The 25,620-nt window shown below is 44.9% G+C and overlaps 1 protein-coding gene across 8 annotated transcripts in view; it reads right to left on the bottom strand.

Annotated features, from left to right (window-relative positions):
• The window catches only part of kif21b (kinesin family member 21B), a 60,134-nt gene that overhangs the window by 20,715 nt on the left and 13,799 nt on the right, over positions 1-25,620 (bottom strand). For 2 of the 8 annotated variants that reach the window (XM_076754893.1, XM_076754916.1), the window contains exons 2-26: positions 17,406-17,628; positions 16,931-17,113; positions 15,913-16,062; positions 14,803-14,937; positions 14,306-14,485; positions 13,953-14,068; positions 13,213-13,408; positions 11,837-12,026; positions 11,665-11,728; positions 11,121-11,351; positions 10,169-10,292; positions 9,955-10,093; positions 9,147-9,335; positions 8,790-8,989; positions 8,574-8,681; positions 7,676-7,992; positions 7,175-7,358; positions 6,723-6,926; positions 6,475-6,576; positions 5,788-5,953; positions 4,821-4,881; positions 4,543-4,591; positions 3,604-3,848; positions 2,873-2,941; positions 2,620-2,730 (exon numbers count right to left, since the gene is read on the bottom strand). In XM_076754893.1, coding sequence (XP_076611008.1) covers positions 2,620-2,730; positions 2,873-2,941; positions 3,604-3,848; positions 4,543-4,591; positions 4,821-4,881; positions 5,788-5,953; positions 6,475-6,576; positions 6,723-6,926; positions 7,175-7,358; positions 7,676-7,992; positions 8,574-8,681; positions 8,790-8,989; positions 9,147-9,335; positions 9,955-10,093; positions 10,169-10,292; positions 11,121-11,351; positions 11,665-11,728; positions 11,837-12,026; positions 13,213-13,408; positions 13,953-14,068; positions 14,306-14,485; positions 14,803-14,937; positions 15,913-16,062; positions 16,931-17,113; positions 17,406-17,628 — 3,936 coding nt within the window. Of the gene's footprint in view, positions 1-2,619; positions 2,731-2,872; positions 2,942-3,603; positions 3,849-4,542; positions 4,592-4,820; positions 4,882-5,787; positions 5,954-6,474; positions 6,577-6,722; positions 6,927-7,174; positions 7,359-7,675; positions 7,993-8,573; positions 8,682-8,789; positions 8,990-9,146; positions 9,339-9,954; positions 10,094-10,168; positions 10,293-11,120; positions 11,352-11,664; positions 11,729-11,836; positions 12,027-13,212; positions 13,409-13,952; positions 14,069-14,305; positions 14,489-14,802; positions 14,938-15,912; positions 16,063-16,930; positions 17,114-17,405; positions 17,629-25,620 lie in introns of all 8 variants that reach the window. The other 6 variants (XM_076754858.1, XM_076754901.1, XM_076754876.1 and 3 more) reach the window with 5 other exon arrangements.

Below are 25,620 nucleotides of genomic sequence, written 5' to 3'. Positions count from 1 at the left end.
GCACATGACAATGTTTGTAGTCCTTATCCCAAATGCATGACTCCCCTGGCGTCAGTGTCCCCTCCCACATTTACACTTTCCAGCCATATTCAAGGAATTAGTACAGAGAAGAACATAAGGGACAGCAAACAGGGTTAACAGAAGTGAAAATCCACAATGGAGGACAAGGTTGTCAGTCAAACTCACAGGCGAGCCCCTTTAAAGCTGTCAGGGGGAAATAATCCAGACCACGCCAATACAGGACCACCACCACAGCTCAAAGGGAAAGGCTGGTGTGTGTGTTACAGTGCAATTAAAGTGTTATTATATTGTAAATATTTTATGGCCTCAGGTTTGCCACAGTGAGAGCCTGAGCTTTACACTCATGAGCATGAAATAATAAAACTAAATGGTTCTGGAAATGTCTGGGGGGGAGGAACAGTGCTAAAGAGGTGAAGAAGAAATTCCTCCATTTCTTGGTATTTACTGCTGGCCATAGTGGCTATTAGCATAGTAATATCCGCATTTCTTTCAGACTCACAAGACAAAATCCTTTTCAAATTCATTGGTTTTCGAGGATGCAAATGTTGTGTGGAGATTAAAAAATAGATCTGGGAGTCAAAGCTTCTTTATCCAGCAGAAAACAAGAGAAGCGTCCTTAAAATGAATTTCCCTCATTCTCACGCAGCTTTTAAAATCTGTGTCAAATGCTTGATCCCGGTCTCACAAGCAAACCCGCCTGAATCAGTCAAAACACAGAGGCAGAGCGCATCCACACCGTCACAATCACTAAAACGTGTTATTGCATTTTAATAGGATTTGTGAACTTGCAAAGATGCACTTGAACATCACTCTTCTCTCTTGGCAGAGCAGACAGCTTCTGCTTTGACACCCAATTAAACAGAATTCATACAGATGACTCACACTGGCTTTCTAATTATTTTTCAATAAATTAGCTTCATTTGGCTTTGAATTTATGCTTGTGATGATGAATTCAGTGTCAGACTAAGGTCAGTGTCAGTAATGTTAGGACAATGAAACCAAACAAAAGGAAAATGACAACTGAAGAATGAAGAATCTTTGCTTCATCTACGCCACCCACTCCTCGCTCAAGACAAGAGCGCAAATGACCAAATGATGTTAATACTTTTCATCAATTGTGAAAATGCAAATGCTCCCTGCAACCAAAGATAAAAGGCAAAACCTCACACCAATTAATCCTCCTGCATCACGCTCTACGGGACGGCTTCTCCTGTGGGAATGGCATGCAAGACCCTAAACCCGAATATCCTCCCACAATGTCACCCTGAGTCAATTCAAAATGGCCACCAATGACAACAGCTGCATAGAGGGATGACAGGAGCCAACTCATTTACCTACCCCTGCTCCATATAATGAGCACCCACAGGCTCCAACACACACACACACACGCACACACAACACATTGACACATTCAGCACTCAAACACGAACACGACACCCTAACTCATTTCACACAGCATCGTTGCTGACAATTAGAGGTCAATAAAACTCAGAAATGTTCCGGATTAATAAAGATTACAAAACAAACAACTTAACAGCAGAGCCAAACGCTGGCTGAAATTAACTGCTGACATTTGTCTGAGCGGAAAGCTGGAATTGACTGAGCAGGAAGGGAAAAGGCCTGAAGCTCATTCCTGTGTTCACCTTCGCCGCTGACATTCAGATGCATCTCATATGTCCGATGTGTCCCCGTCTGACGCAGCCAGACTACATACTGTCACATCACAGGTGTTTATTACATGGTTTTACCTTTATGTATGGAAATAGGATGAAAAAGCATTAACAAAATGGCCAATTAGACACTGCATAGAACTACAGCCTCAAAAATTACCATAAATTTGAATCAAACACTGTCAACAAACCTGAATATTCTAAGATTTATAGCAGGGATGTTTTTTATTGGATTAGACTGTACAAGCTTATTTCTCTTTCTCTCGCCCAAATGCAGATCATGTATCATCGTGCACATCAAGTCATCTCAAAACAGACATGATACCACATCTTACCACGACTGCAGCTGCCCTGGTGGCTTGTTTCTACAGAGGATGTTGCTATCGGAGCTGCTGCCCCCCCCCCATTTGCATTTGTTTCCTGGTAACTCCTCCATACGCCTTGGAAACACACTTCAATTGCACCTTGTTGTCAGTGTTGCTAAATGCAGCACTGAGTAGCCTGTGGTTGTGCTTTGAATGATCAGATCTTCAATGCCTCTTGAGTGCATTTAACACCTGGATTCTGTGAACGTTTGCACCATCTGTCCCCCGAGGAACTACATTAATGCCAGGCGAAACGTGTTTCTGCCTAAGAGTGGGACTCATCTGAAGACAAACAGCTGGAATAACAGACGTTTAAGAGGCTCATCTACACCGTGGACAAAAGCACTTTCCTCTCAAAAGACCTGACCTTCAGCCTCAACAAGGTCAGTGAAGACCTTAAATCATGGAAGAGAAGAAAAGAAAAGAAAGGGTTCATTCAGTCAAAATGAGACTGGATTGATAAGATGAGAATGTGGGGACAAAAGGATGAAAGCAGTGTGTGTGTGTGTGTGTGTGTGTGTGTGTGTGTGTGTGTGTGTGGACCTGTGCAGCTGTGTACTCACTTGTCCAGAGCAGAACCTTGGGTTTGGTTGCTGGTGAGCCTTGAGAAGACGTTGCGGTCGTTCCTGGTCCTCAGAGGAGGGGAGGAGGGGGGAGTGTAACCGTCAGTGGGCCTGATAAGGGACGGGAGGGCGAGGAGGGTTAAGGATAGGGGAGGACAAGAAGAATTAAGGGAGAAGTATGAAAATGATCTTACACAGTCAGAAAATGTGACTGATCTGCCCAGGAAATGAACTGGAGCATTAGGGCATGTACCTGTACGCACGGTCGTAAGATTTCCTCCTTGTTATAGGGGAAGTGTCATAACCCCGAGACTGCCTGGGACTGACGCGCGCACACACACACACACACACACACACACACACACACACACACACAAAAGCAAACTAAGCAAATCTTAAAGGGAATGCACAGGAGGATGACACACATCTCTGTAAACTGGAGAGAATCTACAAGCAACACGGGTCTTATGGAATTTAACATCATTTCTAGCAGACTAAAGCAACTTGCAGACTCATTTCTTTAAATAGCAAATTGCAAACAAACAGGCTTCACATCCCAGAGGACTGATGCAAATTTCATTGATTTCTCCTTTTCCCTCCCTGAAGCAGTTTCATAACCTAAAAAAATGTCAGGCCTCTGGCATTTCTCCAGAGGGTGTTAGTTTGAAAATGTGCAACAGGAAACAGACTTGGTTTCCGTTATCAGGAAATGTAAAGTAAAAAGATGTTTTATATATATATAAATATAGTATAATGGTTGATAGCTGGATAAATGGTTGACAGTAAGCTAAAAGTAACTGATAAATGGTTGACATATAGAGTAGGCCTACAGCTCATAGTGCAATAATGGCTGTGGTGATGATGTACAGGTATTATCTGACAGAAGTTATACAAAAAAGGCTGGAAACCACTGCAGGAGAGTCCTCTATCATTCTCCTTTCCCTTGCCCTAGCTTTATATCAGTGATCATTATGGTTCACTTACAAGGTGTGTCCCCTGACAGGGAGGCTGATGGTGCGGGACACCCGGTCCCTGTGATATGGGTCTCTTAAGGCGAGGCTGAGCCCCAGACTCGCTGTCGCCAGGCTCAGGCCGTCCTCCTGGATGTCTGTCAGTGAGGCCAGGGACTTGGTGATGTGCTGCTGCTTGCTGCCTGATGAGGGGTCCAGGATGGGACCCAGATACTCCGCCGACACCGCCTTCATCTGAGCAGACAGACGAGGCTCCATCTGGGTGAAAAATGAGCACTATTTGTGTAACAGAGGACCATTGAGGAAAGAATGAGGTGCCAACGAAGGAGGACAGTGGGAGAGGAAAATGTGGCATAAACTAAAGATAAAGATTGAATTTAATGAAGGCACAAAATGAAACCAGCATACAGCCTGAAAATATCACTCAGGATAGACATTCAGGGAAAATGCCAAAGAGAACATGCCAGAAATGAGAAAGTAGCCATTGTGTGTCAAACAAAGGAAAGACAGTGGAAAAACAATAACTAAAAAACACAATAGAGAACTGAGTGTTAACAAGAGGATAAGAGGGATTGGTGTCAAATCAGGGGTTCGTCCTCAGAATATCCAACCAAGCCAGAGGAAGTGGAGGATTTTCAAGTGCTTGCTTTTACTGCCACCTCATGGTTTCACACAAGAAGGGCAGCTGCTCTCACAGGCAAACTGTGGCATGTTTTGACAGCGAAAATTAGAGCAAGGGTCTAAACACAGTCACTAGTGCAAAAACATCAGCGTCACCTGACAACATGCAGCGTCATTCATAAAGCTCTGACAGGCTTGGATACCGCAAGACTCAGCACTACCTGAAATTTTGCGCTGGATTTAAGAGAACAGGGTAGATTGTGGGTTTAAAGCTAGTGTCTCCAAACAACAGAGTGAAATAACAACTACGCCCTTCAAGCTTCAGCTGTACCTTCATCTTGAAATCATCTTGGCTGTTGGATTCTTTCATTTGAGATACACTGCAGAAAAACAGAGAATGAGAGAAATAAACCTGTATTCAGAGAGAAAAAGAGAAATGAAGTCTGCTTTTTTTCAGATGAGAATATGACAGGAGCCCTTTTGCAAAACAAGGCCAACTTTAGCAGACGGTCGTGAAGTTTCTTAAAAAAGACGGTCAGGCTGACAGGAGGGTGTTGTGTGTTGCTGTGTGTCAAGGATGCTGCGTGGGCGAGCAGGCGGCAGACTCACCTGCTGTCAGAGGCTTGGCTGAACTCAGAGGGCTCCTCGTCTGTGCTGGCGTAACCGTTTTCTGCAGGAACACGAACGTGCACCTTGTCAGCGCACCATGTACATACACAACACTCGGTACGTGCCACAGCGTACTCCACCGACCACGTTCTCCAGTCTGATAGCTTTCACTGCATTTTCAGTTTGGAAGATAAGGCTGATGAAAGCTCATCATTTTCTGTTTTTTTGTTTTTGTTTTTTTGTTACTCAGAATTTATGTTCTCACGCATCAAAACATTGCAGAAAAGATGACACAATGCAAGTGGATGATTGAGAGAGATGCACTCATCAGAAACTTTACTTCCTTCGCCAAAGGAGGTTATGTTTTCAGTTGAGTTTGTTTGCTAGGTTTCTCTGTTTTTCAGCAGGATTACAGAAAAACTACTGGCCCGATTTTCATGAAATTTGGCGGAAGGGTGCAACATGGGCTTATGGAGGAACGCTGATTACTTTTCCCCTTCGTTAACACCGCAGCATTTGGCTCTGGTGGAGTAAAGGCCATTCATCTTACAATGCAGCAGATGGTACCAGTAATGTTCTGGTGTAGCCGACACATGTAGCTGCTGAAGCGTCACACAGAGCAGTCGTTATGGAGCACTGAGAGACAGTGGTTTCATGGGAGAAGGGGTACAACTGTAAAAACACTGTCTCCTCAAACTATGCTGTGGCTATGGAAATGGTTTTTCTGAAACATTTCCGATTTAGAAGTACATAATAAAAATGAACAGCGGAGATGATGAGGCCTCAGCTAAGCACAACCATATTTGGACATAATTCAGATTTATATTGTTATACACACTGTGAGATTTCAGAGAAAACGTTAAATGTGACATTATGCTGACACAAACTGAGGAAAAAGCTGTAAATACTGTATAACGCCTTCCACACCTTCACACAGACCTGAACACAAACAAAAACCAGCACTCACCCTGCTGCACATTGTGGATGAGAGCCTGGAGTTCAGGGATGTACTCGGCCTTTTCTCGCAGGGCATCAAGGATCATGTGATTGTGGGACGAGCCAATCACATCAGTCTGCCTCAGCTGACCCTCCAGAAGTCTGATCTGAGCCTCTTTCTGAGCCACCTGTAAACTCTGTGCACAGACACAATGACCAAACAGACACACACACACACACACACACACACACACACACAATCACACATTGTAACATTGAACTTTTAGACTAGGCATCAATCACACAACAGGAAATGAGACCACTGAGTGAACACAGTGTTTTCATTTTCTGAAGGGTGTTTATTGATATTTTATATGAAGAAATAAACCCTGACATCATCTTGCAGTTCAAAGAGGCACCACTAGGTGGTACTGCAACCATTCATTCCTGCACCACTTTTCACTTTTCAGCTCAATACACATGAATACCACAGTTAAATTTTTAACATTAGCATATGATAACAGTAAAAAAGACATTTTAGTGTACTGAAGTAAACACTTACAATGACAATATGCTTGTAACGTTTTGTTGGTGCTGAAGTTACGTGTGTTTTTAGCTGCAAAATGACTGATTTCACGTAATGTTTATAAGCCTATCAAACACATCTACAGACCTTTTTTACGTTTCCATATTTTTCATAGGGGATTTCATAACTCACTTTGTCTATGGAAGCCTTCAGGAAGTGGTCCAGCAGGTGGCGCGCTTCAGCCAGCGAGCAGGAGCTGATCACCACGGAGGTGTCCACCGAGTCCAACTCATCCTGCAGGAAAACACAATCCTTAGCATTACTAAGGGCCTTCTGTCAGTCCTCACAGCTAGACAGCAAGCATAACCGTTTGTGTGTGTGTGTGTGTGTGTGTGTGTGTGTGTGTGTGTGTGTTTGTGTGTGTGTGTGTGTGTTCATACCTTGGTCTCTTCTATTTGTACAATGGTGGCCTGGCAGTCAGACAGGCTGTCATTGATGTAGTCTATATTGGCGTTCAGCACCTCAATCTCCTCGTTAATTTCCTGAAGGAGGCGGTCCTCTGCTTCTGGTCCCTCCCCGTCCGCCATTAGCACCTCCCTCTTGTGTGAGAGAGATTCCTGCTGGACCGTCAGTTCCTCTCGCTTCTGACTCGGCAGAAACAGAAATGCAAAGACAGCCAAAACAAATAAAAGTCAGATAATATAATATCAAAAAATAATACATATCAGAAAACAGTTACAAAAAATATTCATTTTCCACATTTGGAACTTTGTTTTTGTTTTTTAGAATTTTACTGTATCTTTCAGTCTTTTGATTAAGAAGCATAAACTTGACAGCATTTAATATAATCCCTGTAAGGACACCTCAGTGAAAACCTGATATCTGTTCCTACCTTGATAAGGCGATCCATGTCAGCTTCTACGTTAGCGATCGTCATTCTCTGCATGACGATGTCCATAATGCGACGCTCCAGGGCTTGCCACTTCTGACGGGCCGACTTGGAGAAGCTGCTGGCTCTTCCCCCGGCACCAGTGCTGCCCAGACCTGCTGGTTTACACTGCAGCTTCTTCCTACTGCTGTAAAGAGAGGAGAGGAGAGGAGAGGAGAGGGGGAATATGAAAGATGAGAAACTTATTTTAACTTGCAATAACTGATTTGTTTGGCCACTGGGTGGCAGCAGAAACAAGTTGTGAAGGCAACATTGACCTTTTCATCACCTTTTCAGTTGATATGGTGAACTTGTGAGCAATGACTGCTACTGCATAAACTGTGTCTGTCTGCTGTTTGGAACTGAGCAGGTAACGAAAAGAAAAACAGCTGAAAACAGCTGAAAACTGCTGAAAACACCTTTTCATATTGGTATTTTTTTTTATACAACATAAACTTATCTTACCCAATGACCCGGGTTCCATCCATGCTCCCTTCACTCTCTGCCATGTATCCGAACACATTGTTTTTGTTGTTCCACTGTCTCACCAGCCCGCTCACAGTCCTCCCAGTCTCAGGCTCAGAGCTGCTCGCTGTAGTGCTTGCTGATAACTCTGCACCAGAGTCTGTCACTGGAGGGGTCTGGTTCCAGCGGGCCACACGCCCAGCCACGCGGTCTGACATGGGCTTGGTCAGGCGGCGCAGGGCGGTCACCTCTTGGGTCTTCCTGCGCAGCACCAGCTCCTGCTGGCGCTTCTGAGACTCCAGCGCTCGAATCTGGTACTGATGTACAGGAGGGAGAGAGACACGTGTTTAATATGTTTGTGTTCAGTCTTCAGCTAAACTTTTCATTAACTTCAAATGCTCCTGATTCCAGAGTGTTTTGCACAACAGGCTTACAAAGTGTTGATCATGAAAGGATTTTAAGACTCAGGCTGAAGCCCTAAATAACAGGATTATGAATGAGGCCTACGGTAAATATGTCCATGCTCATTAATAAGCCCTCTCCTCCAGGGAAAACAAATAAAGATGAGAATTAATACATGTAGAGTATATGCTAATCCAAGACATAACAGCGATACCAAAACTTGCGTGCAATATGTACATGACACATAAATCAAGTTTTTAATGTGCCAGGGGGACAAACAAACGGACAACCTGACTGAATTTGCACACATGATGTAAGCCTATGTGCCAACTCACTAGCATGAATCACTCTTTAAATACAGCAGTAGATTTCACAGCTGTTAACTAACAGGCTCATATATAACAGTGCTGATCCTGTCTCGCCTGGCTCCTAATGTCCTGATAAATCTATTTCTAATACCTGACATCTAAACACACACAGACACATGCAATCTGACCTCTTGTCGTCGCTGCTCCTTCTTGAGCTGGGCGATCTCACGGTTCCTCTTTGCCTCCACCATCCTCCTCCTCTGCTGCTCCTCCTTCATCTGCTTCATCAGTGTCACCTGGGAATAGCAGAGAGATCAGGCTCCCTAAGATGCACGAGTATTCCCGCTCAAACAATCTCGTCCACCCGCTCTCCACCACACTGACTCTCCTTCCTCCTCCCTTACCTTGGCTTTCTTCATCTCGTTCACCTCTAACTGGAGTTTCTTCAGCTCCCGTTCGTACCTCCCCTGGTTTTTGAGGAGACGCGCGTGTTCTTTCTGTGCTGCTTGTAGCTTCAGCAGGTCTCGGTTCATCTCCTTAAGACGCTTTTCATACTCCTGCTTGATCCGGTTGGCCTTCTCCTCGGTGTAGTTCTCCATAGACACTGTGTAGCCATGTAATAACGTTAATCACGTCTCATCGGGACGCTCTGCCTTTGATGACATTTTTCATTTTCATTTTTCTACTGATCAACTTATTTGTGGTTGTTCAACCACCCAACCACATGCATAAACTACAAATCCCATGACGCATTAACTCACTGAGGTTCTGCAGAACGCGGTCTCTCTCCAGCTGGGTGTCTCGGATCTTGTTCTGGAGTAGAATGAGCTTCTCTTCGTACTGCAGCTTCAGCATCAGCAGCCTCCGCTGGCTGTTCTCCAGCTCGTCTATCAGCTTCTGCTTGATCTCAATCTCGCAGGTCAGATCAGCCAGGTCCGCCTGGAAGTTGGCTGCTTAAAGTGGAGTTCAAATCACATTCATATTGTCTGTTATTTTGTTTATCCTGATATAAATCCTAAAGCTTAGGCTTTGGTTGATTAATCTGTGCTTCTTTTTAAAAATGGTCCAAAACTCTACAGATTGAAATTCAGCACTACTCTACAAAATTCTGTCTTCACTGACAACTGGCAAACTGCACAATGTCCTTAAAGACAAAGGAGACGTGGGTAAAGGGACCAAGAGTCTAGAGCCATGCTAGCAGCTCTGTGAGGCAGCAGTGCTATGAGCTAAATGTGAACATCAGCATACTAACATACTAGTAGTAAGTACTAACATACTACATGCTATTTGCTGCACTAAACACAAAGTACGGCTGAGGATGATGGGAGTGTGGTTAGTTCTGCACGTATTTGGTCATAACTGACAAACCACAATTTAGACCAGATGATGGTGCTTGAGGAAAAGTCAAAAATTTAATCAGCTGTCTGTGCAAAATGTCATTGCAATCCATTCAATACTAAGAGATAGAACAGATATTTCAGCGGTTGACCGACCAACAGGCCAACACTGACTACAGACGTGAGGGGACGGGGTCTGGTCAGTTTGTAGTAGCAGCTGTCAGAAACACACCTTTCTCATCTGAGTCTGAGTCTGAGTCCACCAGGCTCTCATCACTGTCAAACCCGTCCTCCTCCTCCCTGCCCTCCTCCTCATCCTCCCCCTCATCTTCATCACAGCCGCTCTCCTCCTGCAGCGGAGACATGATGTCCTGCACACAGAAACACGTCAGACTTGGCTTGATTTGCTTTAAACTCCTGTGAACTCTGACAAACGCGTGGCTTACCTCGGCGTAATTGTCGTCTGAATCGATCTCTCCGTTCTGCCCGTTTTGTCCGTTTTCACGACTCTCTCCATTCTCGTGAGTGTGCAGTTTCACTCGTTTCTTCAGACCTTTCTCCAACTCTGGACTACAGGAGGAAAAGATACTCATTGTTAAGTGTGGTCAGAGGTGGCACCGAGAACACACACGAGTCAATATGTTTTATCATCAAAATAGCTCTCTTTGACCTTTCCTTCAGTTTTCCCACCTCAACTATGTAGCATGGATGTTTTTGTCCATTAGCATGCATTACAAACACTCTCTTCCATGTAAGTAAGATGTCACATTCTGCTAACAACCACCATTAAGGCTTTGGGAGGCCTGCCAAGTGATGTGCTCGCAGCAAAATCAGACCTCTGAAGTCATTAGCAAAGTCTTCCTCAGCTCATCTACCCCTCACCAAGCCCTTTTAGCTCTTCAGATTTTATTGCCAATTTTATTCTTCCCTTTGCTCCCTCTTTTACAACCATCCTGCTTATCACCCATCCCATCTCCAAATTCCCATCCACCTCCATCTCTATCCCATTAAGCCTCAATTAGCCTGTTAGGCTGTGTACTCTTCCCTCTCTCATGACCCACTGGCCGACTGAATTAGACCTTTTTGTGTCCAAGCCAGCGTTACAACTCAGCACTGGCTGCAACCCAGTTCTATTCATAAGCTGGCCATCCCAAAGCCCTAATCGACTTGTGCTGTGGCTCTTAAGCAAGAGGAGAAGCAATGAGGAGTGGAGCGTATATGGGCAATATACTGATGTATAATCAGTATATTGCCCATATACAACATACTCATCATGTTTTTAGGGCTTTTAAAGCATGTACTGGTTCATTGATAAGGGCTTCCTGGAACTCTTTATTTCATAATGTATAATGTGTTTTTCTTTGGAATTAGCACAGAAATGTGTCCTCCTCTCCTCACCTCATCCTCCTCTGCCTCCTCTCCTTCTTCTTCAGCCTCTCAATGTCCAGCTTGGCCCGGCGTAGCACGTCTGTCATCTCCGCCTCCATGGACATGGGAGCAGGGGAGGAGCCAGGGGGGTGGCCGGGGGCGGGGCTGAGAGTGGAGGCAGGGAACGGGGAACGCGAGGAAAGCCGGGCCACCTGCCGTCGCAACGACTCATTCATGGACTCGCTCTCAAGGAGCTTGGTTCTAAGAGATGGACAGAACACATTCAGACCGAGTTATCACAGGCTAATTGAACTGAAACCACTCAGATCAATATGAAGCTACAGCCAAGAGATGTTAGCTTAGCTTAGCTTAGCATTAAAACAGGAAGCAAGGATAAACTGTTAGCCTAGCTCAGCCCAAGATAACAAAATTCTGCCTTTCTTATATGCTGGTTTTTGTAGAAATTAAACAAAGAAGATAGAACATGTTTATTAATAAGCATTAGAGTTAAGATTCCAAGTGCTACAGCTGATGGCAGTAAATAAAGGCATTCAAGGAGGTCTGGAGCTCTTACCTAAGTTCTTCAACCTCTCGGATGTAGTTCTGGATTAAAGCCCCGATCTCCTCGTTGCCTTCGCCTACAGGATAAAGGCAGAGGAAGGATCAGGTCTCAGAAAGCACTCAATGTAATAGTGGCAATACTGGAAATAATAAATAATAACTGATGGGAACCAGAGTCCACGTACTTGACTTGGTCAGCAGGGTGCTGACCTCATTGGCCAGCAGATGTGTTACACGGGTGTTGAGGTGGTCGATGGTCTCCTGCATGGCCTTGACCCTGAGGCGCAGGGTGTCGTTTTCTCTCTGCATCATGGCATTCTCCTGATACAGGTCACTGTAGCCCTCTGAACCGTCCTCACAGGCCACACGCTTCCCCTGCAGGGTGAAGCAAAACAGTCAGCATGAGCTGCAACAACCGTGACACTGAACACCACAAGCATTTCAGGGAAAAACACAAATATCACGGCCAAAAAAACCTGGAAAACAACCGATTCTAAACGTACACTCTCACATATACGTGATGCTGCAGTCCAAGCAAACACACTGCTCTTGTTTGAACTGAGCTGGTCTGTCTGCGGCTCTTCAGGCAGCTATTGTCGTACTGTGAGTGATTAACGCTGAAAGAATCCTGTTGTGTAAGCTTCGAACAGAGAGTCACTATTTAATCCAGTCATAGCTCGCAGACATCATTACCTCCACCAACCCAACACTGCATTACTTCCAGACTCCAGTCACATCACATCCCTGACTACCACATCGAGGTCAGCTCGCAGTCCGTCGTCGCAGTCACGCATTCATTGCTCTCTAGTAACCGTGGTAACCCCCTTAATCACATGAGAGGCTGACAATGCTGCTAAATGACTATGCGTTCCTCGTAGCCCTGGAGGTCAAAGCTGATGATGAAGTGGAGACTCTCTGCAGACTTTCCTTGAATTTTCTCACTATCTCTTGTCACATTTACTTGTATCATTCCCCAGCCAGTCTTCTTACTGCATAACGTCCCGTAACAGGTAAACCATGCTACACAGAGCACACACACAGCTCCTCAGCATAGGCACATTCAGCTACAGGATCAATTTATCTCTGCATTACTTTGTAAAATGCTGACATCACACTGATTAATCTTCTTCATACACTGCACTAACAGCTAAATGGAAGTGCGTGTTCCAGTAAAGATCTTTAATCTGATATAGAAATCAGCTCCTGCAGACTTGGCCTCTGCTTTTCTCACTCACTCCCCGACACCATCTTCTCTAACTCCCATTAGTGTTGTCTTTTTTCTTCTTCTGCTCGGTTACTATTCTCAGTTTCATCCATCATGTCACCCCACTCACCCCTCTCTTACGGCCTCATTGCATCAGTTACAGTGACAGACGTGTGAGTGCTCTCTTCTTCAACCTGCCACTCTTCATCCCTCATCTCTCCCCCACTGCCATTCAGCCCCTATTATCTTTTATTGAGCTCCTCCTCGTCTTAATTTTTTAAAATCTTTTTTTTTTTCATTTCTCTCCCCCACAATGTTTCCTGCTGTCTTATCAGCATCCATCCCTCCGTCTCTCACCGCCTTGTACTCCATCAGCTCCATCTGAAGCCGGGCTATCTCAGCGCGCAGGGCGCTGATCTGCTGGCTGGTCTTGTCTTGGTTCACCACCACCTTGTTCTTGATGTTTCGGGCACGGTTGGCGTACTTCAGCGTGTTCAGTGTCTCCATGAAGTCCCGGTCTGATGGACTGACGCAGGCGATCATCACTGTGCGACTGGAGAGGAGGGAAATACGGAGGTTGCAGACAGTGTGTGCAGACAGTGTAACAGTGCTGAGGCTGTGAGAAACATGTCTTGTTACCATATGAAACAGAAGCCCTGCTGTTAAGAAACATGACTGTCAATAGCTAAACTAGAGCACCAGGGCTCAACTAACAATCTGCTGATTTTCTCGATTAATCATTTTGTCTACGAAGTGTAATAAAATAGTGAAAAATGCCCATTAAAGTTTCCCAGAGCCAAATGTGACTTATTAAAATATCTAGTGTTATCCGACCAACAGTCGTAAGCACAAAGATTTTCAGTTTTCTATCAGATGTGGCACAGAGGAGGAGCTGGAACGACCAAACTCTTTACATTAAATTAAATTACATTAAATCAAATCATCCCAACCGTCCCTCCGTGGAACAAACTTCTTAATCTTGCACAATATTCAAATAATTCCAGAATTACAGGATTTTTTAAATAATTTATAAATGTGTGTGTGTGTGTGTGTGTGTGTGTGTGTGTGTGTGTGTGTGTATGTGTGTGTGTGTGTACCTGTTGCCGCCCAGTGAGTCCTGTAGCAGACGGGTGAGTTTGGAGTCTCTGTAAGGGACGTGTCCTCCCTTCTTTGCCTGGTCTCCTAAAGCACTGATCACATTTCCTAATGCCAGCTACAAAACACACACACGCATAGACACACACGCGCACACACACACACGCACACACACGTATACTGAGCAATTGATCACAACTAGTATTTAAATACACCTGAGTACAGAGAGAAGCTGGAAGAGCTGATGCATGCTTTGTCCTTTTCTTTCTTTCCATGTTTTGAATCACACCATCCTCACACACGCAGACTCTCTATCTCTCTCACATCTATATATATATTTGCACATCTGTCTCACCAGTCCACAGTTGATGGAGATCCCCTCGCGGGCTCGCTCTCCTGTGGCTCCTGTGCGTTTCAGCCTCTCAGAGCCGGCCAGGTCCACAAAGTGGAACTTGGCCATCAGCGTCTCGTACTCCGGCTGGGCGATGGGGCTGGAGTCCACGCCGTTCAGCTCCCCGTTCTCTCCTCCTCCGTTCTGCTGGGAAAAAGTTCATGAGTTGGAGTGTCTTACTTGAAAATAGCAATTATTTCATCAGCTTGAATGCTACTGTGACTGTAATAGTAAATTAATTTCATTTTATTTGTTTGTTTTTCTGGCTCTTCCTAAAAACATACTTATATCTTTTCGAACCATATTCATTATTTATTACCCTTTCCTGCCAGTGCCGACACCCCCACCTCCTTAATGATTGTAACAAGACCCACCTCACTGTGAACCAGTCATGCTTTTCTTTTTTGTTTTTTAAACCTCTCTCCATCTTTTCGCCCCTCTACTCCAAACCCCAGTCTCACCATCTGAGGCTGCTGGCACACTCTCATCTGACAGAGGTGGATGGTGAAGATGGCGTGCGAGCGGGAGCTTTGGGCATTCATCTGGGTGCTGGCTGTGGTGCGGGACAGAGCGCCGAGCTTCAGGCACTGCAGCAGCTGCAGCGCACACACAGTATGGAGGACATTTGGTTATGATCAAAAAAGACGTAGACTCTGGAACAAAAATGAATAATAACTGTTGACGCCGCCGGCTGTTTTGCTGGATCGCTGCCCGCCATCGCTTGCTGATTTCTGAGAGCTCAACACACGTGCCAGCGTATTTAATGAAAGTGGGTAACAGCTCATTTGGTTAACTTCAAGCTTCAACATTTCTTTGAGCTTTTCTACATCTCTGCTCCCAAAATTCAAAGCTGTGCCCTTATTTTCTGCCCTCTCCTGATGAGTCCTCTCCTCTTTTTTTTTCCTCTCAGCCTGACTCCCGTCTCGTTTCACACTCCATAGCCTCCACACTTCCATCTCCTCCCTCACGCTGTTTTGACATTTCCTCTCTTCCCTCCCACAGGAGAGCCCATCTGTCTCTGCTTGTCTCTCAGCTGTCTGAATTTTGGGGAATTTAATGCACAGATGACCTCTCCCAAATTTAGTCTTTCTTTTCCTTCCTCTCTGCTTCCATTTAACAATCTGCTAAGCCTTCTCCTGGCCAGCATTTACTGTAGCCCTCCCTCTAAATCACCACCTGCCACCTCTGTTAACCTCTTTGTCACGGGCTCATCACATCTCTGCTTGCAGACGTTCCTCCTGCACTCTTGACCCATCAAATCCTCTGTCTGCCACACTTTCACTGCTGATCTGTTCCCCTGCTTGACATCTATGACTCTGCTGGAATAGTGTTGCTCACACAAAATAGCCTCATGGCTTTGAGGCAGCATGTTAAACCCCTCAACCTATTTATTGTTCCTGACAACTGACCATCAGATGGTTCTTGCCAGACTTTTCGGGGTGCTGGGGATCTCTGGCAGTTCCCATGCTCTGCCTCAAGCAGTCCTCATTCATCCACATTTTAACAGTTGGCCCAATGCAGTACCACTAATTATCTACATGTCTGCAGATGACACACACACATGCACCCACCTCCTCCTCTGAATGCACCAGTCTGGAAGTGACTCCAGTGGTGTAGATGCTGCCGCTGGCGTCCTCGTGGATCTTGATGTTGGACTTCCTGCTCCGGCTCTCTGGATCTCTGGCTCCATCGAACAAGTCCAGGATCTCTTCATTGTACAACTGCAACGAGCAGAAGCCACAGACACAATTTATAGATACTCAAGGCTACGGCATAACTTAAGCACCAAACTTAATGATTTAATGTATTCCCTTTTCTCACAGCTGTGTTTCTTGTTTACACACGGGTCAAAAGAATGACCTCTCAGAAACCAATGAGGGCCAAGGGCCACAGAGGTCAGCTGAAAGCTCAGCTGTTCCCACCCACCGTCAAACACACACACACACATACACACACACACACAGAGGCATCTGTTTACCATCAACAGAGATAACCTTTTGACCTGAGAACGTAGAAAAAACATACTAAATACAGAGAACAGGACAGAGAGGAAAAAAAGAATGAAAGAAGAGAAAGCTAGGAAGAAAAATGACTGCGTATCAGAATTGTTATTACACGATGATTATTCAGGTAATCAGATCACACACACACACCCACATATACAATATTCTGTGCCCGATAGACAACCCAAACATTTGCCTGCCAGAAACCTCTGGAGGAAATGATTACTTGTCATATTATCTCATTGCTCCAACACAAGCATCCCTCCCTCCCTCGTATCCCTCGCTCTTATCCATCTTCTATGCTGCAGTGATGAGGAATAATGTCAGAGGTAATGGCCAACATTAATCAGGACCAACAAAGCACAGGGAGACATTCCTGCCCATCTGTCATTGGGTTGTCACTTCCTGTTTGTGAAAGGGGGGAATTATCCTCTCGTCTCCCTGTTTTGTCCCATCTGGTTAGAGTTTATATGGACCAACATCCACCCCAGCGCGCACACAAACATACAGGTACGACTGCAAGCAGGAAAATTAATACTGTGCGAGCTCTGCACGTGCTCTACATCCACACGAGTACGTCGCCCACCTCGAGGAACTGGGCGCTGACTTTAAACTCAGGTGGCTGGCCGCCCGTCTCCTGAGCTCGCACCCTCCGGTTCTGGATTCCCTCAAACAGCTGGTGAACAGCCCGCGGGATGATGCCCTGCTCCAGCTGGGTCAGGTTCACATCAAAACCCGTCCCCATGGTGTAGGTCTTTCCTGAACCCGTCTGAAAGACATCAACCACGGCGAGACCCCATTTACTGTGCACTCCCAGACATCACACATCCTGTATTCATGTACAGTAACTTGTTTTCATATGCACGTATTAGCAGCTAAACTGAGCAATGTCCCGCTATAAATCCCCCCGTAGCTCTGCTTTATACTATGCACATATCTAATTTAATCACTCAGACCTTGTTAATAAAACAAAAAAACATGACGACCACAAAATGATGAATCTATTTTATTAGTGATCACTGAAAACCCCTGATATTAAAATCCAAACGTTGGTGTCATACCTGACCATAAGCAAAGACGGTGGCGTTGTAGCCCTCGAAGCAGCCCTCAATGAGCTTGTACACGCAGGCCTGGTAGATGCTCTGCTGCTCTGAGTCCACATCAAACACAAAGTCGTAGGTGAAGGCCTTGTCCTTTCCCAGGAGGACTTGAGGTTCTCCGGGTGTGACCAGCGTGCACACATGGCAGCCCTCGATCTTCTCCTTGGCCATCTGAGGACGAATCCTGAGAGCAGAAAAGGAGGGAGACGGTCAGTGAGCGGATACAACACCATATCATCATGAGTCAAAGATGGCGCCGCTGCACAAGTCAGCAGACAGGCCGCTGATTGTGAGCCTTACTGTTTTGATGTGTTTATGCACCATACAAATCAGGCATGACCATCCGATGCACACGCTTGAGAGGCTCTGAACTTATGATCATTTAAAGTGTAAACAGGAAACACTGAGAAAATGAGAGCACATTATGAAAGGATAATGGAAATGTAACCAAATCTCAACCAAGACTGTGAGATAATTATTTAAGAAATGTGATTTATTACAGTAGACACTGAATCAAAGACAGCTCTGGCACGATAAATCCAAACTAATGTGACCTCTGTTTCTCATGTTTCTGGGACAATGACTGGAGTGGAATGGAAACTTTTAATAACCATTAAGTTGCCATTGGAGTCCACTGCAGTTATTGTGAGTCCAAGCTCACTAAATTTGAGTCTTTGAGTGAGGAAGAAAATCGATGCAGCAGAACCACAGATATCATCTTGTTTATTCCACGCTCTCTTCATCCTTGTCAAAACCTGCTGCCTAAATTACCCACAATGCAATCGATTCAATTCACTCGACTGTGCAGCTTCAGGTCTCCTCAAAGCCCAGCGGTGTCAGGCATGTGTCAAACGCTGCTCTTATATCATGTGTTTACCCATTCATACCATCCTCAAACACAGCTTTATCTAAAAGGGGCGTTCAATGAACCGCCACGTTCGTGGACTGGTGCAGGTCAGAGGAGCTGACTTCAGATCTGTGGTCTGACTCACAACAGACAAACAGGACATTCAAACAAGGCTATAGTGTGGAACTAAAGAGAAATCTGGAACTGAAGAACAACCCTGAGGACAAAGCACATACATCAACAACAGCGCACTTGTTTGTGCTGTTTATAGAGAACATGGAAAAGTGAGCAGGCAGAAAACGAAAAGTTCTGAGAAAAACTAGTGCAAGCAGGGCGGCTGATGGCGCTAAGTCAGACTGCGGCTGATGAGTCCTTATTACATCGGCTGCTTAATCCTGCTGCTCGGGACTCAGGGTTCTGCTGGGCCCCCCATTCTGACAGGTAGTTCACTGCAGTTAATTGCTTTCACCTGACATCCCAGTTGTAAAATAATCCCTGATTAGATGAGTCCAAAGGAAAGCAGCGACTGCGCCTGAACATCACTGAACTCAGTGACAGAATGAGGGCCAAGAATTTAAATTTAGCATCACTTGAACTTGTTTGCCAGCAGAATGGCAGGCAGTCTCACTTGGCAAGACGGCTGATAAGTGGAGAGGTAGCTGTTAAAGGAGGGACATGTTTTTGCTTGCGGCCCGGCACGAAACCTCGCAGAGAAAACTGATGGTATGAACTTGCTCTCACCTAATGCAATGTACATAAAACAGAAGATCTGTTACACGGCGCATTGTTAATCTTGGGCTTTCAGAGGTACAATGTGGACACAGTGGGGAGGTAATCACTTTAAGCTGTGGAAAAAAACCATGAGCCAGCAGTATCAGAGCACTGGGTCCACCTCTACACATGCTAACCCCCTCCCCATTCAATCTTGAGGGGATGCAAATCAACTCCCCCGCACACCGAGACAGCGCCGGAGACTCCCTATGGGATGCTGCAACAAAGACACACACACATACTGTACACAATCATAAAAAGACTGAAAAATCCCCAACCACATACAGCTGCTGCTGCTGGGATAATCACACACACACACACACACACACACACACACACACACACACACAGTAACTCCAGAAACAAATACTGTACACACACGCGGTCCAAAAACAACCTACTGTACTATCTTCACTTCACACATGGGTCCTCTGAAGCGTGCATTAAGGACCACGCCCACCAGCAACACTCACAATAATCCCTTCACCACACGTAGTTCTGGTGCCGCAGAAACACACACACACACACACACAGCTGACAACAGCATTTTTTTTGGCCCTCTTTCAGGCCTTGAGGCGTCACTGATGAGGGACTTCCAGGAATGAATTAAAGACATTAGAACAGACCAATTCAGCAGCAGCAGCATATTAACCCCGGCAGTGTGACACAGAGAGCAGCCTGCAGACTTTTATTACTGGAGGTGACCTTGACACTGAGGTTAATGCATCTAAAACCACAGATCCCATATGAGTGCTGTTTAAGCCAATTATTAACATTAAGTGGGTACGGCAGAGGAGGAGTGCCTGTGCTCTGCACAAAGGACGAACATCGTGTGTGTGTGTGTGTGTGTGTGTGTGTGTGTGTGTGTGTGTGTGTGTGTGTGTGTGAGCTGCAGCTGTAGCATTCGTTCTCTCCTTTTCTCTCTGTTTGCACTCAATTCTCTCAGTGTTTTGTGTGCAATATTCATAGGTCAGAAGTGTCAGGTGTAACACTTGACATCAAAAAGAAAGAAAGAAAGAAAGGAAGAAAGAAAGAAAGGAGGAAAGAAAGAACGGTATGTAAACTACAGAATATCGCATCAACAGTTTAAATATACAGACATTTTTAAGTGTCACATCATTTACTCTCAGTCTCTTTGAGGCACAGTTTTCAATCATCAGTCTTTTCCTCATTAAGATAATGGACTTTTCATCAACACTTACAGTTTAAAAAAAAAAAAAAAAAAACATCCCAGCAATATGTTTCCTGATTTCTGTGTCTGCTTCGCTTCATTGATTTACTGGGCAGCCACAGCAGAGTTTGTCCCTGCAGACGAATCTCTGCCACAGTACAGACACTTCGTTCATTGTCCGTTCATAATTTCCACTCTATGTCAGACAAAACAAGAAACCATGATCAGGTTGAGCTGTGGAAAACTGCTCAGGGCATTTTTCACCATTTTCTGATATTTTCTACATGAAACAACACACTGATCTAAAACATTACAGAAACACCGCACGATGAAAATGATCTAGATTTAATGCTCCACACCCTTCTTCTGACTGTCCTCTCCACTGTCACAGAGGAGGAAAGCGTTCAGAGGAAAAGAGGATGAATTCAGGAAAGTCTTGACAAGCTCTGCATCAAAAAAGAATAGAAAACACACACACACACACAAAGAGACACAAAAACAACAATGGCAGCCTGTCAGTGATCCACAGGGAGAAGAAATGGAACAGCTATAAATAATCAATTCTCAAACACACACACACACACACACACACACACACACACACACACACACACGAACGAACCACGGCTCAGCTGGGTGAACATCTAAGCCAGCTGCGCCAACAAAGGATGGGATCCATAACATTGATTGGAAAAGCAAACATCTCACACACACAGATCCAGACTCAGACCGCACACTCACCAAAAGACATTTAGCAGCTAAAAATAGCCCATAACACCACGATTACATGTGTGTATGAGACAGAGGCGTAGAGAGAAACAGCGAGAAGCAGATTGTTGATCCCTGATGCGGCAAATTAAGGCGTCTATCTCTTCTCATCTTTGCACAGTAAGAGGAAAATGGTTTAAATACCCTGGGGACTGAACATAGCCCCCGAAAGCAACACACACACACACACACACACACACACACACACACACACACACACACACACACACCTGTTTTCCTCACTTTTTTGTACTTTTTCTAACTTTCTTTACACACAGATGCACATGGTACCACCATTCATTACTCCAATCTTTGTCAGGGTCCCTAAACCTACAATAGTTCTGTCAGACACACACACACACACACACACACACACGCTAAGTCAGAAACTCATTACCCACACACTCTAGGGGAATTCACTTATCACAATAATTATCAAACCCAATAGTGCTAATTAGGAACAGACTCATAAAAAACAAAACAAGCAAACATCTGCACACACACACACACACACACACACACACAAACAAACACACACACACACAGTAATTGCCATATCAAACCGTGATAGCAGCAAAAGTCATTAATGCGTGACTTGGCTGCAGACCTCTCTGAACACTGAACACGGTCCTCACGACCTTTCTGGCCTTTTCCCGCTTCCCCCCGTCAGATTCCTGCATTTAAAACCGTAAAATTCTTCACATTCTTCTATCAAGGTGTGACAAAACAAATCTCACCAGGTTCATCTCTGAAGATTCACAGTTTGATTTAATACCTGGCATGGGAAAGAATTCTGTGGGACTGTAGTCTGTCCTCGGGCAGGTGGAAACAGTTAGCGGCAGGGAATCCCACAACTGCCATTAAGCCAGAGGGGCTCCACCATTCACATCACAGAACACACTGAGGCTGACAGAGATGCTGCTGCCTGACAGATCAGTACCAGACTGGGCCCCGTGCAACAATGAGAGTGCCATGTTGTGCCCAGTTGAGGTTAAGATGGTCTCACTTATGTGTTGCAAGCACAGGTGGTGGCAGCTTAAGGCAAGAAAGAGCCTCAGAGGGTCAATGTGATACTACAGGTGGTGCTTGTGTGCAGGGCTGGGTACTAAACCTCACTCACTGAAATGTATCTGCTGCGTTAAATATCTACATTTGTCAAGCGATGGATGCTGGCATTGATAGCACGGTCACATTTCAGGCAGAAATGTCCCGATGTAGTTCAGGAAATCATGAAACATGGACAATATTAAACACATTCATTGAGAACTTTGGCATAAATGAATAAAACAAGAAAAGGATATAGTTGAAAAATATGTTCATCTTCTATGTGGGACCACAAGGTCAACTGTCAGGGATAAAAACTGAGCTTTTAAAATGTGTAAATAGTTTGAAAGTGTCATAGTTTGATGAGTGAGTTGTAATTTTTAAGGATAAAAAAGTAATATTTTGAGAATAAAGCCATTATATTTCAAGTCATAATTTCACGAGAAAATTAAAGAAAAAAATTGGAATGACACAACACAAAATTGTAATTTTCATAGAAAAAGGTTGTAATATTTCAAAGAAAAGCCAATGAGAGAATAAACAAGTAGCTGTGGTGTGTCGCAGCTTCAATTCTGAACTGATCTGAAAGGACTGTTATATTGATGAATATGTAGAATAAACATGTTAAGTTCCTGAAAAAGCTTTTTAAAAAGGCAACATACTACAAAAAAAAAAAGCCATTTGTCAGATGAAGGAACCATTTCACTGGTACCACAATATTTTCACTATGGACACAGTGGAACACACCATGAATGCTAACAGAGATAGAGGGTCTCAGTCTAGTTTCCAGTTTTTTTTTCCTTCAGCTGGAACACTTTAGGAGGGTCCCGTTTCCTTGGGAACTGCACACACTGCTCAGAGACTCCTAATGTGCAACGACAGCATGTGCATATGTTTGTGTTTACTCCAGTGGAATACAGTGCTATTCAAGTGGTGTGCACACTGCAGATTACAACACGCTAATGCTCCATCGCGCGCCAATTATACAGCAACCCTCACCTGAAACTCAACCGTTGACCTGCTATTTGCATCACCATCCAGGAACTAGCCAGGACCAAATGCCAAGTCCGTTACCAACAAGGCCAGAGGACCAATAAAATCAGGCCGCTGTGATCACTGCCAATGACAGTGAGGGCCAGTAACGCCTGTGTGTGTGTGTGTGCGTGTGTGTGTGTGTGTGTGTGTGTGTGTGTTCATGCTCACTCAACCTTCAAAGAACAGGCCGGTGATAGCCAAAGAGCTCATTTCCCTAATGTAAACACTTCAGTACAGACACATCACACACACACACACATACACACACACACACACACACACACACACACACACACACAAAGAGACAGAGTTAATCGTATTCTCTTGAGCTGTGAGTGTTTCAGAGCCCTGTTGTCTCTCCTCTGGCTCAAAGCCAGCAGAGGAAGCCAGTCTCTGCGTCCATGTTTCCTTTAACACACTGTCCATTTATCAGAGGACAACACACACACTCATCAAGTTTCTCAATCAGTGATGATTCCATCGTTACCCCTCCATCTTCCCCTCTCATGTGTTTTCTTTTTAGCTGGATCATCACTGTACAGGAAGACACCATCTCGCTCTTCGTTTGGCTCCACGGTCTCGTCCTCGTCCTCACACCTCTGCTTGTGCTGCCAGTGAAAACAGCAGACAAAAGCTTGAATGGCAGAAGCAGCAGAGGGGCCTGTTCCATTTCCTTTCTCTCCTGATAACAGCAGAGACTAATCGCTGATGTGAACTTTTCCTCGCGGGCTCACTTCCTCTCCCTCTGGCTCTCTTTCTTTCTATCAATCAAATATGGCCCTCACAATGGAAAAACACATATCCATCATTTGGCGTGCGATGCAACACATTGTGTCTGTTCCTTAACAACTGTTTTAAATGCAAACATACGCACACACCCCTCCCATTACACAACACATCCAATTACAGTTGACAGATGACTGAGTAGTCAGTCTGCCATCCAGGAAAGGTGGTGCTGACAGGTCGAGAATAAAGGCTCTACAGGTGGCTAACTGTGCTGTAAAGACACTGATGAGTGGTACAGGATGGAAGATACAGTAGAAAACCATGTTTACACAGTCAATCCTGTTTATAGAGGCTGTAAATTAGAATTGATTTTATGTTTTAAGGATCAGGTTTTGCAAAGCAGCGAGTGCACTGATGTCAGATCATTGTCCCGCAAGATCCTCTCATCCCTGAGGATCAGAGAGGTCAAACTGTCCCGACTGATGAGGACAACAGCCGCGTCTTTTAGTTTCCTTCCCTGTCCCACAGTTTCTCCTAACAAAGCCAGACAGAGTTTACCCACACACACATTCATTGTCCTGATTCATGTCACATACATATAGATGTGAAGCAGCAGAGGCAGATGAATGCAATCAAGCAGAACTCTGAGTTGATGGGATTGTGTCTGCAAACAAAAGACTGGTTTTCCAAAGCCGCCTGCTGTAAAGATGACAGCATCAACGGCATTAAAGCTGCATTTCTTTTTTTAACCCTGGCAATAATTAAAATGTCAACGTATAATACGTAAAGGGTGGTTTGTAGAGATGAACCCACAGATCACCTGACTCTGCAGAGCCCCTATAATGATGGAGCGTTTCAGCGTTTTGCTTTTATGGCCTTCAACTTAACTGTTTTGGTTGGTTGGAACGTTAGTGGACTCTGCTTGTTGTGCTGCTCTACATCAATAAAACGTTGCAGACAGGATTATGCATATCTCCAGTTCATCTCAGTGGAATCTGGTCTGTTTCATCTCAACAAAAACTGCAAGTTCTTGAAAACCATTTGCATGAACAGAGAACTGATCTGTGCAGCACTGCTTCCAGGGATAACTGGCTGAAATAAGACTGTCTAGGCACTAATGGGTGGATCATAATAATAACTTTTATATCTGGATTAACACTGTCTGTATCCTGAAGCCAAACCCTGCCCCATGCTGACGCCGTGCTCTCCCCTCTCTTCCCCACAGTAGGAGGTGGTGAGACTTAATATCCCCCTGTTGTCATCCCACTCATTAATAACCACTCAGCACAGAGACAGGTGTAAAACCTGTCATCGCAGCCTTTGTCCTGCTCTCTCACACACCTCATTTCCTTTATACAATGAGTGCTGGTTCAGACGAGGTGCTCGTGCAGTTTCCACTGGCAGCGGTGTGCGTTACACAATATTGTCAAACAGCTCAATACTGGTGCAACACGACGTCTGCAGCGGAGGAAGGTTGACAGGCAGGAGGAATCCATGTTCATTGTACATTTATCATGAAATAAATGGATGCAGCCTTGTGCATTTACGTTATTACAGCAAGTCCTGCAGACTGAAAACGCAGCTTGACTAAAACAAACTCACATTTCCACAAAAAACCTTGGAGGAGATGTTGTTGTGCTGCATTGCAGATGACAACCATCTTTAATGATTCTTCTGAAGAACGTTGAGTGTGCTAAAAGGTGTTGCCTTCTAATTCCAAGCCTGTCCGTGCCTGCCGGTGGCAGCCAAGTGGTTTTCCAAACTGCTGCAGGATGCATCCCTGCTGATTTCTCCGCACCACAGCCCCACCACAC

Source organism: Chaetodon auriga, chromosome 2 (assembly GCF_051107435.1).
Source record: "Chaetodon auriga isolate fChaAug3 chromosome 2, fChaAug3.hap1, whole genome shotgun sequence".
Taxonomy (NCBI): domain Eukaryota; kingdom Metazoa; phylum Chordata; class Actinopteri; order Chaetodontiformes; family Chaetodontidae; genus Chaetodon; species Chaetodon auriga.
Note: the sequence above shows the minus strand (reverse complement) of the source record. Positions and strands in the feature narration are given on the sequence as shown.